Source organism: Saccopteryx leptura, chromosome 3 (genome assembly GCF_036850995.1).
Source record: "Saccopteryx leptura isolate mSacLep1 chromosome 3, mSacLep1_pri_phased_curated, whole genome shotgun sequence".
NCBI lineage: Eukaryota > Metazoa > Chordata > Mammalia > Chiroptera > Emballonuridae > Saccopteryx > Saccopteryx leptura.
In genome coordinates, this window is record NC_089505.1 from 98562248 (window position 1) to 98575840 (window position 13593).

General features: G+C 54.6%; 1 protein-coding gene across 8 annotated transcripts in view; it reads right to left on the reverse strand.

Annotated features, from left to right (window-relative positions):
• The window catches only part of RAP1GAP (RAP1 GTPase activating protein), a 66815-nt gene that overhangs the window by 49956 nt on the left and 3266 nt on the right, over window positions 1-13593 (reverse strand). For 3 of the 8 annotated variants that reach the window (XM_066375339.1, XM_066375337.1, XM_066375344.1), the window contains exon 1: window positions 390-529. The exons of 2 other annotated variants lie outside the window; for them this stretch is intronic. In XM_066375339.1, the coding sequence (XP_066231436.1) occupies window positions 390-433 (44 nt within the window). In that variant the 5' untranslated portion in view covers window positions 434-529. Of the gene's footprint in view, window positions 1-385; window positions 531-13593 lie in introns of those variants that run through there. 3 more of the 8 variants (XR_010750202.1, XM_066375343.1, XM_066375342.1) reach the window with 2 other exon arrangements.

Consider the following 13593-nt stretch of genomic DNA (forward strand, 5'->3'; position numbering starts at 1 on the left):
GGTCTCCCTCAACTGTTTCTGCTCACCCCCCCTATACATGCACCCAAGAGTGCACACACAGGCCCATCTTCCAGACCACATACCAGCCACATGCATTAGCACTGTCATGCACTTGGGACACAAACCCAGAAATGTGCACGACCCCACACGTGCACATGGACAACCAACCACAACACCCAGGAACACACACACAGACCGATCAACAGTGCACACCATGCACTGACATCAAACTGCGCTCGTCACACTCAAGCACAAATTCACAACCACGAAGAGAACCACCCGAACCGGGACACGGGTGGCCGTGTGCGTGCGCAAACGTGCTCCCTCGAGCGAGCCCACCTCACCCCGCCGCGCGCGCGCACGCGGGCGCCCCCGCCCGACGCACCTACCCTCCGTAGGCCCCGAAGGTGAAGCTGCGCTTCCGGCAGCTCATGGTGCCGCCGCCGCCGCCGCCGCCCGCCTGCCCATCTGGCCCGCACCGAGCCAGAGCCGCCTTCCCCGTGCCCGGGTCACCTTGGCAACTCGGGCCGCCCCGCCCCCGGCCACAAGCCCCGGGATTGTCCGCGGGCTGCGGTCCAGCTGCCGGGGGCAGCCGCGCGCAGAAAGGGCCACTTGTTCGCGCCGCCCTCGGGCCAAGGGCAGGGGCTTCGCTGGACTTTCCCAGCTGGAACCTCGGAGGCGGGGGGAGGGCCGGGCGTGGCCTCGGCGGCCGCGGAACAAAAGTCAGAAGAGATAAGACAAGACCCCTAGACCAGGAGCTACCGGGCTGCAGACCTTCTTTGGGGGGGGTGACACCCTCTTCCACTCCCCACCCCCCATCCCCAGCTGTCGGTAGATCTGTCCCTGTCATCACGTGGACAGAACTCACAGCAAGCAGGTTGGGTCAAGGACTTGGAAGCCAGGGTCAAATGATCTGCAATGTGGGCAGACCTGTGCCCTCCCTATAGGTAGCTCAAATTTCTCATCTGTAAAATGGGACTAATTCCCACCTTCCCCCGCCTTTGTGGTAATGGAATGAGTTAATACATTGTGGTAATGGGCTGAGTATTCAGCCCAGGCTTGGCACACTGTAAATCAGGGGTCTCAAACTCGCATGCGGGCCGCGGGCCGCGAGTTTGAGACCCCTGCTGTAAATGCTCAGAAAAACAGCTACGAGAGTCCCAAGCTAGGTTAGAAACTCTGCTCAAAGGAGTGAGTGAAGAAGGAACCGAGTCTCGAGTAGCCCCTTCTATTGCTCGTTTTTATCCCCCTCTCCCTGGGTGAGAAGGAGGTGCAAACGGACAGGAATGGGGGTGCTCCATCTTTTTCTTGAAAATTCTTCCAGCCTGGATTCCCTCACTCAGCAACACCTGGCTCTGAGTCCTGTAGTTGGTCATGCATTCACTCAACAAACACTCTGAGCCCCTCCTTTGCACCCAACCCACCCAGAGCTCACAGTTCAGTCCACCCCACAGGAAGCTGCCTCTCCTGCCCCAGGTAAAAACATGTCAAGATACAGGGGACACCGGCCCTTCCCCCATAACTCACCCACCCTTTCCAGAATGCCCACGCTGCCGCCCCTAAGAGGAAGGGATTATTCCCCACCCTCCTGCACCCAGGGAAGCTCCCAGAGCCTTGAGGTTTTCTATGGGGTTTTCTGTTTAAAAGGACTGCAGGGAACAAGTGCAGTGGGGGGTCAAAGGAGGAAGGGTGACCAAGAGCACAGCTATAGGGTGACAGGGATTTTCAGAATCCTTTCAGGAACTGCTCTGCCTGAGCCCTTGCTGGTCTGGGTTCAGGGCTCCACAGTTTGCCTCACGCAGGCAGAGGGAGGCGGTGCGGCAGTCTCCCCATTTCAAACCAAGACCTCGGATCACAGCAACCACTTCTCTCTTAGGGGGCCCACCCCACACCCTCTCTGCTCCCCGCCCTGCGCCCCTTCTCCTCTCCACACACTGGTGGGCAGAGCGGCCCTCAAGAGCCCCTTGCAGAGTCCAGACTCCCAGCAGGGAAGACATGACTTCTATGCCCTCAGAACCACCCCTGGGTTTGGTTCTCAGAGGAGGGTCTGGCTCCCTCTTGGCAGGGTGCTCTGGAGCCGGGGCGAATTCCTGGGTGGAGGGACCACATCAAGGCAGTGCAGGAAGCCCCCTCCTCATAGGGTAAGCCAAGAGGACTCCAAGGGCACTGCAGTTGGCCTGAGGAGGGAGGAAGTTGTCCCTTCCTGAATGGTGGCAGTGGGAGGGGGGAGGAAGGCAGAGAGCTGGAGGGAGGGGAGCACCAGGAGGCCTGGGCCAGGAGTGGGCGGGTATGTGCGCACAGTGCCAGGGCTGGGACCCAGGACTCCAGCCACATCCAGGTTGCTGTGCCCCATAGGACAAGGCCCTCAGTCTCTCCAGCCTGTCTTTGCAGTAGGAATGATTCCTAAGAGGGCTCTGCATGTTCACTTGGGAGGGTGGTCAAGGGGCCTCCAATGTGCCAAGTTTCCCAGCAGGCCTGGCCCCCGGGAGGTCCCACTGGTGTTGGACAGTGGGCGCTTGAGAAGGGCCGTCGGGGCCACAAGGTTCCTACTGAAGACAAAGAGCCCAGTGTGGGCTCCCGCCTCTCGGGTTCTGACCGGCTGCAGCTGCCTCACTGGCAAGAGCTGGGGGTGGGGTGGGCGTGGGGGTCATGTTCTTTTAGCCAGGAATGTACAGGACACTCCCTGGCCAGCTCCTGGTCCCTCAGGCAACAGCATAATTGAAATGCACTTTTTTTTTTTTGAGAGAGAGAGACAGGAAGGGAGAGAGAGAAAGAGGGAGAGAGAGAGAAGCATCAACTTGTTGCTTCACTTCAGTGATTGCTTTTCGTAGGAGCCTTGACCGGTGATCAGACTGGTGACCTGGGGCTCATGTCAAGCTGGTGACCTTGGGATTGTGTCAGTGGTCCTGCATTCAACCTGGTGACCCACACTCAAACTGGTGAGCCCGTGCTCAAGTTGGCAACCTCAGGTCTTGAATGAGCAACCTCAGCATTCTGAGTTGATGCTCTGTCACCTGCACCACCATCTTCTTAACCTAAAAGGTTATTTCCAAGAATTTAGCCTCTATATCACTGCATGTGAGCCTGAAGGTGAATGACCAAGGACAAGAGACAGGGAGGTATGAGCTTATGTCCTCATCCTTGTGAAATTTCACCCCCACCTCCGATTCAAATCCCAGCTCTCCCCCTTGTCAGCTGTATGACCTTGGGCAAGTCACTTGATCTTTCTGTGCCTCAGTTTCTTCACCTGCAAAATGGAGTTGATGGTAAAAATCACAATACCTACTTCAAAAGGCTTTGCCAAAAATTAACTCTAAGTTAATATTTATAAAGCATTGAGAATAGTATTTGAATAGCATGTGTTTGTTAAATAAAACACATGCTGCAGCATCCTCTGTATTAGGCTAAACTATATGAAATCACAATTTTCGTAGAGTTAGCAAAGATTTATAGTAAGAGCTCCAAAACAAACTAATGGCCATCCAGAGGGAGCCAGACAAATGAATTAAGGTCCATTTATACCACGCAATACCATACAGCTGTTGGAAAGAATGTGGCAGATCTACATGTGGACATATGGAACCACTTACAAGACAGACAGAAAGACAAACACACAGAGGCAGGGGAGCAGGCTCTGACACTTCCTAGCTGTGTGACCTCTAATGCATTACATAATACCCCCCAGACATCCGGCCTCCGCTGGTCCTCTGTGACCAGGAACTCAGTCCTCTCAAGTTAACACAGAGCCCGTGCGCGTCCACTGGCACTGGGAGGTCACTGCCACCTTTGGGGTGGGACAGAGCTCCTATCTTCCCTTCCCTCCTGCCTCTCACCTAGGAACTGGAGCCCGGCTGCCCTCCAGGGGTCAGGCCCTCCTGCTAGAAGAAAGACTCTTCTCCTAGGCCTTCTAGATTTGCAGCTGAGTTGCTCAAACAGGTGCCAGACTGTGTGGAGGAGGAGGGGAGGGTGCAGGGCTGGAGTGTTGCAGAGCTCCCTTTCCAAGTTCACCCTGGGTTGAGCTACCTCCAGCTTCCACTTCCCAACCCACAGCGAGGGGCAGACTTGTGGGAAGATCTTAGGCCGGGGCTCCAGGTACAGCTGGTGGGGTCAGTTCTTGTCAGGGTCCCCAGCAACCTCCCCTGCCTCGGTCATTCCCATTTAGGATATCTGTCTGGGGCTTCCTGGGCAGGAGACAGGGCAGTCCTGGGCTTCCTGCTTGGCCAGCAACCTCCTGTGTGGCTCTGCATTAATCAGTTTCCCTCCCTGAACTTCAGTTTGCTCATCTGTTAAACACCCACTCTCACCTTACTGGGTTAGAGACAAAATAAAGGGAAAATGCATTTGCCTTCAGAGAATTCCATTATCCACTATCCATTATCGCAGCATTATTACCCTTAGCCCATGACCTTTCTATCTAAGCACACCTACCCAATCGCAAGATGCAGCAAACCCTGAGTTCCTGGAGAAAGAGTCTCCCGGGGGGTCTCCAGGCCCTGCCAGGGAAGGAGGAGTGGGTGTGGCTTGGCTCACACCATCTCCCCAAGCAACTGTCCAGTGAGGTTACCAAACCAGCCATCCTCTGTCCTGGCTGTAGGACTCCTACCCCATTCAATGGTTCCTGCAATCCCTGCCTACTCAAAGGGTCCCCGGCAGGGATGAGGAAAATCTGGTCTTGACAAAATGGCCAGAATAAATGCCTCCACTCAGGCCAACACCCCTAAGGATGTAACTCTGATCAACCATAGGGCCATGTGCTTCTAAGGTCCTTGAGTGCAAAACCCTTCTGGAAACACAGACATACATAATGGCATGTTTTTCTTCTTTCCTTCAATTATTCAGCAAACACATATGGAGCATCTACTGTGTGCCTGACACTGTTCAGGCGCTAGTGCCTGGATGGATGCTAGAGGATGAACAAGACGATTAAGTCTGGGGTGAGCCTGCATGCACACCTACACAAGAACTTCACCAGGTCACACATGCACTTGTCCTTGTACTGTGCACACAGATCTCTCACTCCTGCCTATAGAGACCATATCAGATCAATGCATGCAGAAATGCTCACAGGAACACTAGCCACCGACACTGCAAATCCACATGCACATATACATGCAAAAGTCAAATCAAGCTCACACCCACAGGTTCCCAAATCAGCTTGTGTTCACCTACTAACTGGCTGGGTTTGTACACACATGGGAACACACACCAAGAACAACAGATTCAGCCCTGGCCGGTTGGCTCAGTGGTAGAGCGTCGGCCTGGCGTGCAGAAGTCCCGGGTTCGATTCCCGGCCAGGGCACACAGGAGAAGTGCCCATCTGCTTCTCCACCCCTCCCCCTCTCCTTCCTCTCTGTCTCTCTCTTCCCCTCCCGCAGCGAGGCTCCATTGGAGCAAAAGATGGCCCGGGCACTGGGGATGGCTCCATGGCCTCTGCCCCAGGCGCTAGAGTGGCTCTGGTTGCGACAGAGCGATGCCTCGGATGGGCAGCGCATTGCCCCCTGGTGGGCGTGCCGGGTGGATCCTGGTCGGGCGCATGCGGGAGTCTGTCTGACTGCCTCCCCGTTTCCAGCTTCAGAAAAATACAAAAAAAAAAAAAAAAAGAACAACAGATTCATGCACAGAAGTGACAGGCCCAGACACCCTTAGATCACACTATGCTCACACACAGTATGTATGGACACATGTGCATATACATACCTCACAAATACATACGCACAGTGCCCAGCTAACTACTGGGAAGAAATAAAGGTAGGAGAGAGGATGGCTCTTTGGGCGGTGAGGGGTGTGCACTCACTGCATCCTCAATGAGAGGGGAAGCCCAGTCCCTTTTCATACGTTATAGCCTGGAATCTAGACAGTCTCCTTCTCTTACCTACCTCATTCAGAGGGCATGGCCCTCCTTGCCCATTTTCTGAGGCAGGTAGACCGATCAAGAAGGAAAGCTGCTTCGTGCCCAGAGCTCCACCCACCGCAACTAGGCTTACGGAGGTCTGTACCAGGGGGCAGGAGGCCTGGACTGTGGCCCCATTTCTGCTGGCCACTCATTGTGTTTCCTAAAGCACAATCCATTTCCGCTTTGGGCTTTTGTTGGTCCATCTGTAAGATGGGGGACAGGATCCCCTGACCATTCCTTAAGGTGCCACCCTCCCATTCGGCCAGTCCAGGATTCTGTGAGCCAAGGCCCCCACTTTGGCAGTGGTTCTTAATGGGGGTGGCACTTCCCCCAAGAGGGCATTAGGAAAATACATGAGGATGGGCTTTCTCTTTAAAAGTTACTGGGGATCACAACTGTCGTTCAGTGGGTGGGGGCTAGGAAAGCTATGCCAGGGAAAGTCCCACCCAAGGAAGAACTGCCATGCATCAAATAACTCCCCAGATGTTCATGTAGGTGAAAGTCCCTTTATACCATCCTAGGACCTAACTCTGGTTTATATGTGTATATACACATACATATAGGTAAAAGTATTGTACTTGAGGTGTGACCATGCTAGAGTATTTATCTATAGAAGTAGAGGGCTTTTATTTCTCTTAGGGCAAGATATTGTTTGATTTTTGGAAATTAGGTGTATAGGTAGGCTATTACAAGAAAATGAATGCTTTTTTTAAAAAAACGTGTTCTGAACCAGGCCTGGGGAGTCCGCCGCGGTCCCGGGCGCCCTCCAATGGCCATCACAGGAACTTCAGGGCAAGGGGCAAGCGGGCTCCAGGACCAGGGACAGCGACCCGGGACAGCGCCCCAGGCGTCTCTCCTGGGGAGGGCGGGGACCCGATGGCGCCGGGAGGTAGCGTCCTGCGCACCTGGCCATGCGCTCGCCACCCGCACCCTCGTACTCTGCACTCCTCCCCTTGTGCGCAGGCGGCGTCCAAAGCCTGCCCTCTCCCTTCTCTCTGGTGCGAACTGCCGCGCCTCGCACACCTGAGCTCCACAATGACGGCACTGGCGCCGCCACCCACCATGTTCCCGCCGCCCCCTCTCTCCGGGGACCGTTCGCTCCCTGTGTAGATCACGGAACCGCACCTACGCTTCCTGGGAGCTCTGTGATCCCCACAACAGCCCCGTGAGGCAGATCACGCAACAGTTGTATGTCAGCCATGACTGCTTGGGAAACTGAGGCTTGCAAATAGAGCAGATCCAGCTCTCGGTTGCCTCCTCAAGACCTCGGCCCCCATCACACACGTACCCCGGCTCTGTAGGAGAAGCTACTGGTTCCCGAAGCCCTTGCCAAGCACTTTTTTTGGTTCAATCCTCGTGGTTACCCTGTAAATTAAGTGCTCTATCATCCCCAGTTCAGACCAGATAACTGAGACCCTACTGGGCTATGCGGCTTGCCCAAGGGTGGGTGAAAATAGAAGCGGCTGTAAAGACCCTTTGAGATCTTAACTCTGCTCTGAGTCACTCTCTCCCGTCAAGAAGCCCTTCAAATGGCATACACTGCCCCGCCCTGACACCACCAGGGCTTGGATGAGGTGGTCGCACGGGGCCCCTCACCCTTCACAGAGGAGCCCCTACTCCTCATCTCCACAGGCTTTCCCTTCACAAAGCACTTCCCCAGGGCACACAGTAGGTGCTTACTGAATATTTGCTGTGTGGCTGAAACCCTACCTTCCAGGAATCAGGATTCTAAATGTATAACCACACAGCCTGGGTACAGAGCATGGCTGAGTGAGCCACCCCGGAAGGAAACAGGTGTGAGAACTGGACAGAGCACGGTTCCAGCACAGTCTTGAGCTGTGTGACTCTCAGCCTCAGTTCCCATATCTGGAAAATGGAGCTAGACTAGCCCATAGTGCACAGAATGATAGAGAGTATTAATGAGGTGATGCACATGGGACAAGGACTTAGCACAGTGCCTTGTGCCCACAAAGAGCTTGATGGTGGTTGTCAGTATTGTTGACAGTAGGGTCTTCCTTGGGGTGTTCAAAATCCAGAAGCTTCTATTTCCCACAAGGGTAAATTGGGCTACAACATACACCATGGGCAAACATGAGGGACAGAGAAAGAGGTTGCAAACACATGGGCTGGGCTGGGTTGGGGACAGAAGGGGCAACCATCCTTGCTGGTGGTAGAGAGTTTAAGAGAGTCTGGAGAGTCTCAACCCCTGGTCAGCTCCCTGGCCTCCTCAGCATAGTAGGCACTCCATAAACATTCAGTGAATGAATGATGTTCCAGGTTGCTATGAGCAAAAATAAACTGTATTCCTATCATAATACATATAGGGTTGACATTAGCATGGGTTTAGAGTTAGATGCATGTGTGTTTGCACACGTGTTTCCGTCACTTCCTGGTTTGTGACTTTGGGCCATTTTCATAACCTCTCAAAGCCTCAGTTTCTTCATCTGCAAAAGGGGATGGTAATGGTAATAGTACTGTACTTGCCTCTTAGGGCTATTCTTAAGGTTCAGCATAATGTGCTCTGCCCTGGCCAGAGCAGGCACCCAGTGAGTGGGGACTGTCTTTACTCCTATGACTGGGCATGTGCTGGCACAGCCATCCACTGAGTCAGGAGACCCAGGTCCTAGGCCCAGCTCTGCTACTGGCTTGCTGTGACTGTGGGCAGGTCCCTACCCCTCGGGGTACCCTTCTCAGTATAATGAGGGCTCTCCAAGGTGCCTTCTCAGTCTGATTTTCTTGGGCAGCCTGGTCCCCATGGGCATAGTGGGTGGGGAGACCTAGGGAACACATCTGCCCCTCAGTCAATCACTCTTGTCATGGGGAAGGGGAATGTGTTCCCACAACAGGGATAAAGGTGGGCAGCATTGGGAGTTCCAGAGCTTCATCTGATACCTGACTGGTTCCCATGAGGATCTCTCAGGACCAGCCCCCCTGCCCCGCCCCTGATACCCATAATGCCCCTAATGCCGGATGCAGTCCTGAGCCATACCTCTGGGCCTCATGGTCACAGGATGGTGCAATAAGCTCAGGGGGGAGAGAGATCTGGGTTTGGAGCCCAGTACCAAGGCCAGATGTGTTCCCAAGGCCCAGCTCTTGCCTCTCTGAGACTTGGTTTCCTCAGCCACAAAGTAGGGAGGGGAAAAACAACTGCCACATGAGCTCTGCCCGCCCCAAGGGCTCTGGCGCGCATAGAAGCAACCCAGATGTGAAAGCCCTTTGTGAATTGCTACCATCGGGCGTAATCATAATAATTATTATCTGTAAAATGAGGGGGTTGGACCAGCTGATCTCCACGGGCTCCTCTCCAGCTCTGATGCTGAGTATTTCTTGATTTCCAAGCTGAGAGTCCATGCAAACAGAGGGGGCCGGGAGAAGCCAGGTTCTGTGGGATTGTACGTCCCTGGGAACGGCTGCAAACAAATCTCCCCATTCATCCTCTTTTCCTATCCCAGCCCAGGCTGCTGAGCCCCAGGGACAGACCATGGGGAAGGGAACAGGAAAGGAGGAGGAGCTAGAGGTTCAAGGCCAGATTCTGACAGCGTGGGGAGGGCCGCAGAGTGGGAGCTGCACCTGCCCCTGCCCAGAACTACCCCCATTCCCTAGGGCACAACCCATTCCTCTCTACCGCGCACTCCCCTCCCCATCTAATTCTGCATGCAATACACGAAGTCATTGAAGTGGAGTCAGACAGCCCTTAATTCAGTCTCAGCTCCAGCCACATACCAGCTGGGTGACCTTGGGCATGTTAATAAAGGTTGCTGTGAGGACAAAGTGAGATAGACCTGTGAAAGCTCAGCATAAGGCCCAGCATACTCTAAGTACTCAGTCAAGGCCCACCCCCTGAGTTCTATCAGCCAGCCTCCACTCTGCTTCTCCGCAGCCAGAACCCTCCTGGAATCCCGCATCCAGCCAGGCGTCTCTCAGCCTGGCTGACACAGGGCACACCCCAACAGTGTAGTGTGGGAGCAAGGGCGGGGGGCGGGCCCCAGCTTTCTCTGCCCTTCAGAGGACCACTGTGGGCCATCCCCCTCTAGCCAGAAAGGTCTGGGGGCCAACCTGGTGACTAGGAAAGGTCTCGCCCCAGGGGCTCTTTTCCAGTCCTGTTATTGGGGGCTTGAAGTCCTGGGGGGAGGGAGTGTAAGGGCACCCCTTTGAACCTGGAAAAGCTCCTCCTTCTCAGGCAGAGGCAGGTGATGCAGGGGGCAATGCTGGAGCCCACCTACCCAGAGCCTTCAACCCAGTAGCATCCATAGCTTGCCTGCCAGGGGTGGATGCAGAGGCGGATTTAATGGCAGGCACAATGGGTGCGCGCCCTGGGCCCCGACTTCTGAAGAGCCCCGCAAAATCCCAACTTGACATTTTTTTTCTAATGACACCCAGTTTGGTTTCATATGTGCAATTTTAACATTAATAGTACATAATAGCCCTGGCCGGTTGGCTCAGCGGTAGAGCGTCGGCCTAGCGTGCGGAGGACCCGGGTTCGATTCCTGGCCAGGGCACACAGGAGAACCGCCCATTTGCTTCTCCACCCCTCCGCCGCGCTTTCCTCTCTGTCTCTCTCTTCCCCTCCCGCAGCCAAGGCTCCATTGGAGCAAAGATGGCCCGGGCGCTGGGCATGGCTCTGTGGCCTCTGCCTCAGGCGCTAGAGTGGCTCTGGTCGCAATATGGCGACGCCCAGGATGGGCAGAGCATCGCCCCCTGGGGGGCAGAGCACCGCCCCTGGTGGGCGTGCCGGGTGGATCCCGGTCGGGCGCATGCGGGAGTCTGTCTGACTGTCTCTCCCTGTTTCCAGCTTCAGAAAAATGGAAAAAAAAAAAAAAAAAAAAATAGTACATAATATTTTTTATTTATTTAAAAATATGGTTAACATGTATTTTTATTTTCCCTGTCTCTCTCTCTCTCTCTCTTTTTTTAAGGGGCCCAATATTTCCTTCTGCGCCTGGGACTCAATCGACCTTAATCCGCCTCTGGGTGTAAGGACTCTCTCGGGATGTCCAAAGTGGGGAAAGGCCTGCCCACCATCAGCCTGGGCCTTGTCCTGGCAGCCCGTCCCCGGTCAACCATACACCCCACCTATGAGACTGGAAGAATCAGGGCTGCCCCAGCAGTTCCAACACTGAGCTCGCAAGCAGAGAGGAGTTCCCAGTGTCAGCCACCTCCATCAGCCACCTCCATCCCACCTCCAAGGGCCTAAGTCGGAGGAATGGGGCCTTGGAGAGGGCTGTCCTCTGAGCTGGAGGTGGGAATATTTCTCTCACAAACTTGGGGTCAAGAACTCAGGAGCAGAGCAGAGCAGAGGGCTGGACTCACGCCTCACCCTCCACTCCCTCCAGCAGCCTGGCTGTGGCAGGCACAGGGCTCCTATGGCCTTGAGGAAGGCCATGGACTCTCTGGTGTCTCAGGAGTCTGTCCTCACCCACTGTCCCCCCAAATCCCAGCAGCCCCAAATTCTCAGGGTACCCTAGGGAATAGGTAATTGCAAGGAACAGCATGATTCCCCCAGAGACATGACACGCCCAAGGCTCATATAACAGTCACCAGTGTGGTCTCATTGGAGTGACACTGCCGAGGCAGAAACTGCATCCACCCATTGCACAGATGAAAGGGAGGCTCGCCTGACCTGTGGTGGCGCAGTGGATAAAGCGTCAGCCTGGAAACGCTGAGGTTGCCAGTTCAAAACCCTGGGCTTGCCTGGTCAAGGCACATATGGGAGTTGATGCTTCCTGCTCCTCCCCCCTTCTCTCTCTCTTTCTCTCTCTCTCTCTCTCTCTTCCCTCTCTATAATGAATAAATAAAATCTTTAAAAGAAAAAAAAAGGGAGGCTCGAAGAGGCAGGTGACTTGGCCAAGGTCACTCAGCTGGTAGGGAAGGGTCAGAGGGGGAACATGGTTTTCCTGATTTCCAGTACAGGTGACCACCCCTCCTTCCCTGGCAGCTTGGGGCCGGGTCATCTAGCCTGCCCCTGGGACAGGAAGTGCTGGAGGCTTTCCTTTGCATGCACAGGAAAGTGCGACCTAGGGAACAGCCACACTGACAGCAGGGGCAGGGCAGAGGCGGTGCCAGCCTACTCCCTCATTCCTGGCTGGCGAGCCTGGCCACGAACCCACGGCCTGCCCACAGAAGGCTCTGCCAGTCCCTCCAAGGGCGGCCCCATTGGCTTTCAGGGAAATGCAAACTCCTTAGCCTGGCAAACTCAGGTCTTTAATAGACTGACCCCCGTTCAATGCTACACACACCTTCCAATGAAGCGAAACCAGTATACTGATCACCATGGTAGCCGGTCACGACCCTAGAAACGCCTTAGCTCCTTTTACTATAGAACTGATCATTCTACTCATAGCCACCATTGCCATTTACTGACCACCTACTATGTGCCAGACACCGACTCCTCAGGGGAAAATGTACCCACCTCACATGATGATAGGAATGCCAAATGCCTTGGAAATGTGGAGCGGTGGAAAAGCTGTCCACGACCCCAAAACATTGAAGGAAAGGCTTTTTTCTTACTCTAATAAAATACCTGAAGTTTTAAAGATATATATTTTTCTCTGCATTTTCCTGGTGCTTGCTTCTGTTCATTCACTTCTCCGAGCACAGCTGTTGTTTGTCATGGCAGCTCCCAGGCATCACGTCTGACCTGCACCCACAGCACTCCCAGGTGGGCAGGCAAACAAGGGCTCATAATGCCTGTCCCAAGAAGGAAATGAGGCACAGAGACAGCAAGTGACTTGTTCAAAGTCACACAGCAGAGACCAGACTTGGATTCCTGACAGCTCCTAGCTCATCTCTTCTTAGCCTCCAACAAGTGCCTACAAGGAGCTGGGCACTTGCCTACATTAGCCTTCTTAACTCTTGAAACATTCCCGTCAGGTGCATGAAGTGGGTGATCCCCACTTTACAAATAAAGAGACAAGAGGCTCAGAGAGATGTAGTAACCTGCCCCACGTTGCGCAGCTTGTCAGTGGCGGAGTCTGAATCTGAACTCAGGTTTTCTTCCAAAAGGAGGCCCATGGGAGGGTGGCCCCATGTAGCAGAGGCATTTTCTAACCGTGTGGGGAGGGCACTTCACCTCTGTGAGCCTTTCTTCCTCATCTGAGATATGGCCACAGTAAAATGACCCTGGGCTGTGGTGGGGACCAGAGGGTGCCACACCCAGCTCAGGCCTGCGTCCTGGGCCATACTACACACTCAGTGTTGCTTAGTGAGTGTGAAAGCGAGGCCCCACGCTGGGCCAGCATGCAGCACGGGCAGCCCAGGGTCGGCTCCTTTCTTGGGGGGGGGCAGGCTGCTATCCTGTGGACACGCCTGTTTGAGCGTCTCCCCATAGCGCCCCCCTGCTTCTCCCTTCGTCCTCTCTGAGTCACTGCCAGCAAGTACTAGTCTTCAGCCCTAGAAATAGAGCATATTTGGGGGCATCAACGTGCCCACAGATGTAAACTGTAGCTGCAGCCCCTGCTCTCAGGTCTCCCTCTGTTGACCCCAGAGTGGCCACTCCGGGAAGGCCCAGACTGGCAACCCCTACGTGACCTAGTGTGGACCTAGAGTTTTCAATCTGCCCGAAGTCCTTGGCCAGGGCAGAGCCGCACACTGCACAGCACAGCCAAACTTCCTTTCCTCCTTAACACAGAGCGGCCTCCTCCCACCTCGCACTGCCTAACTGGATTCCCTAGGAGGAGAAAGTATTTGCCTGGACCACACAG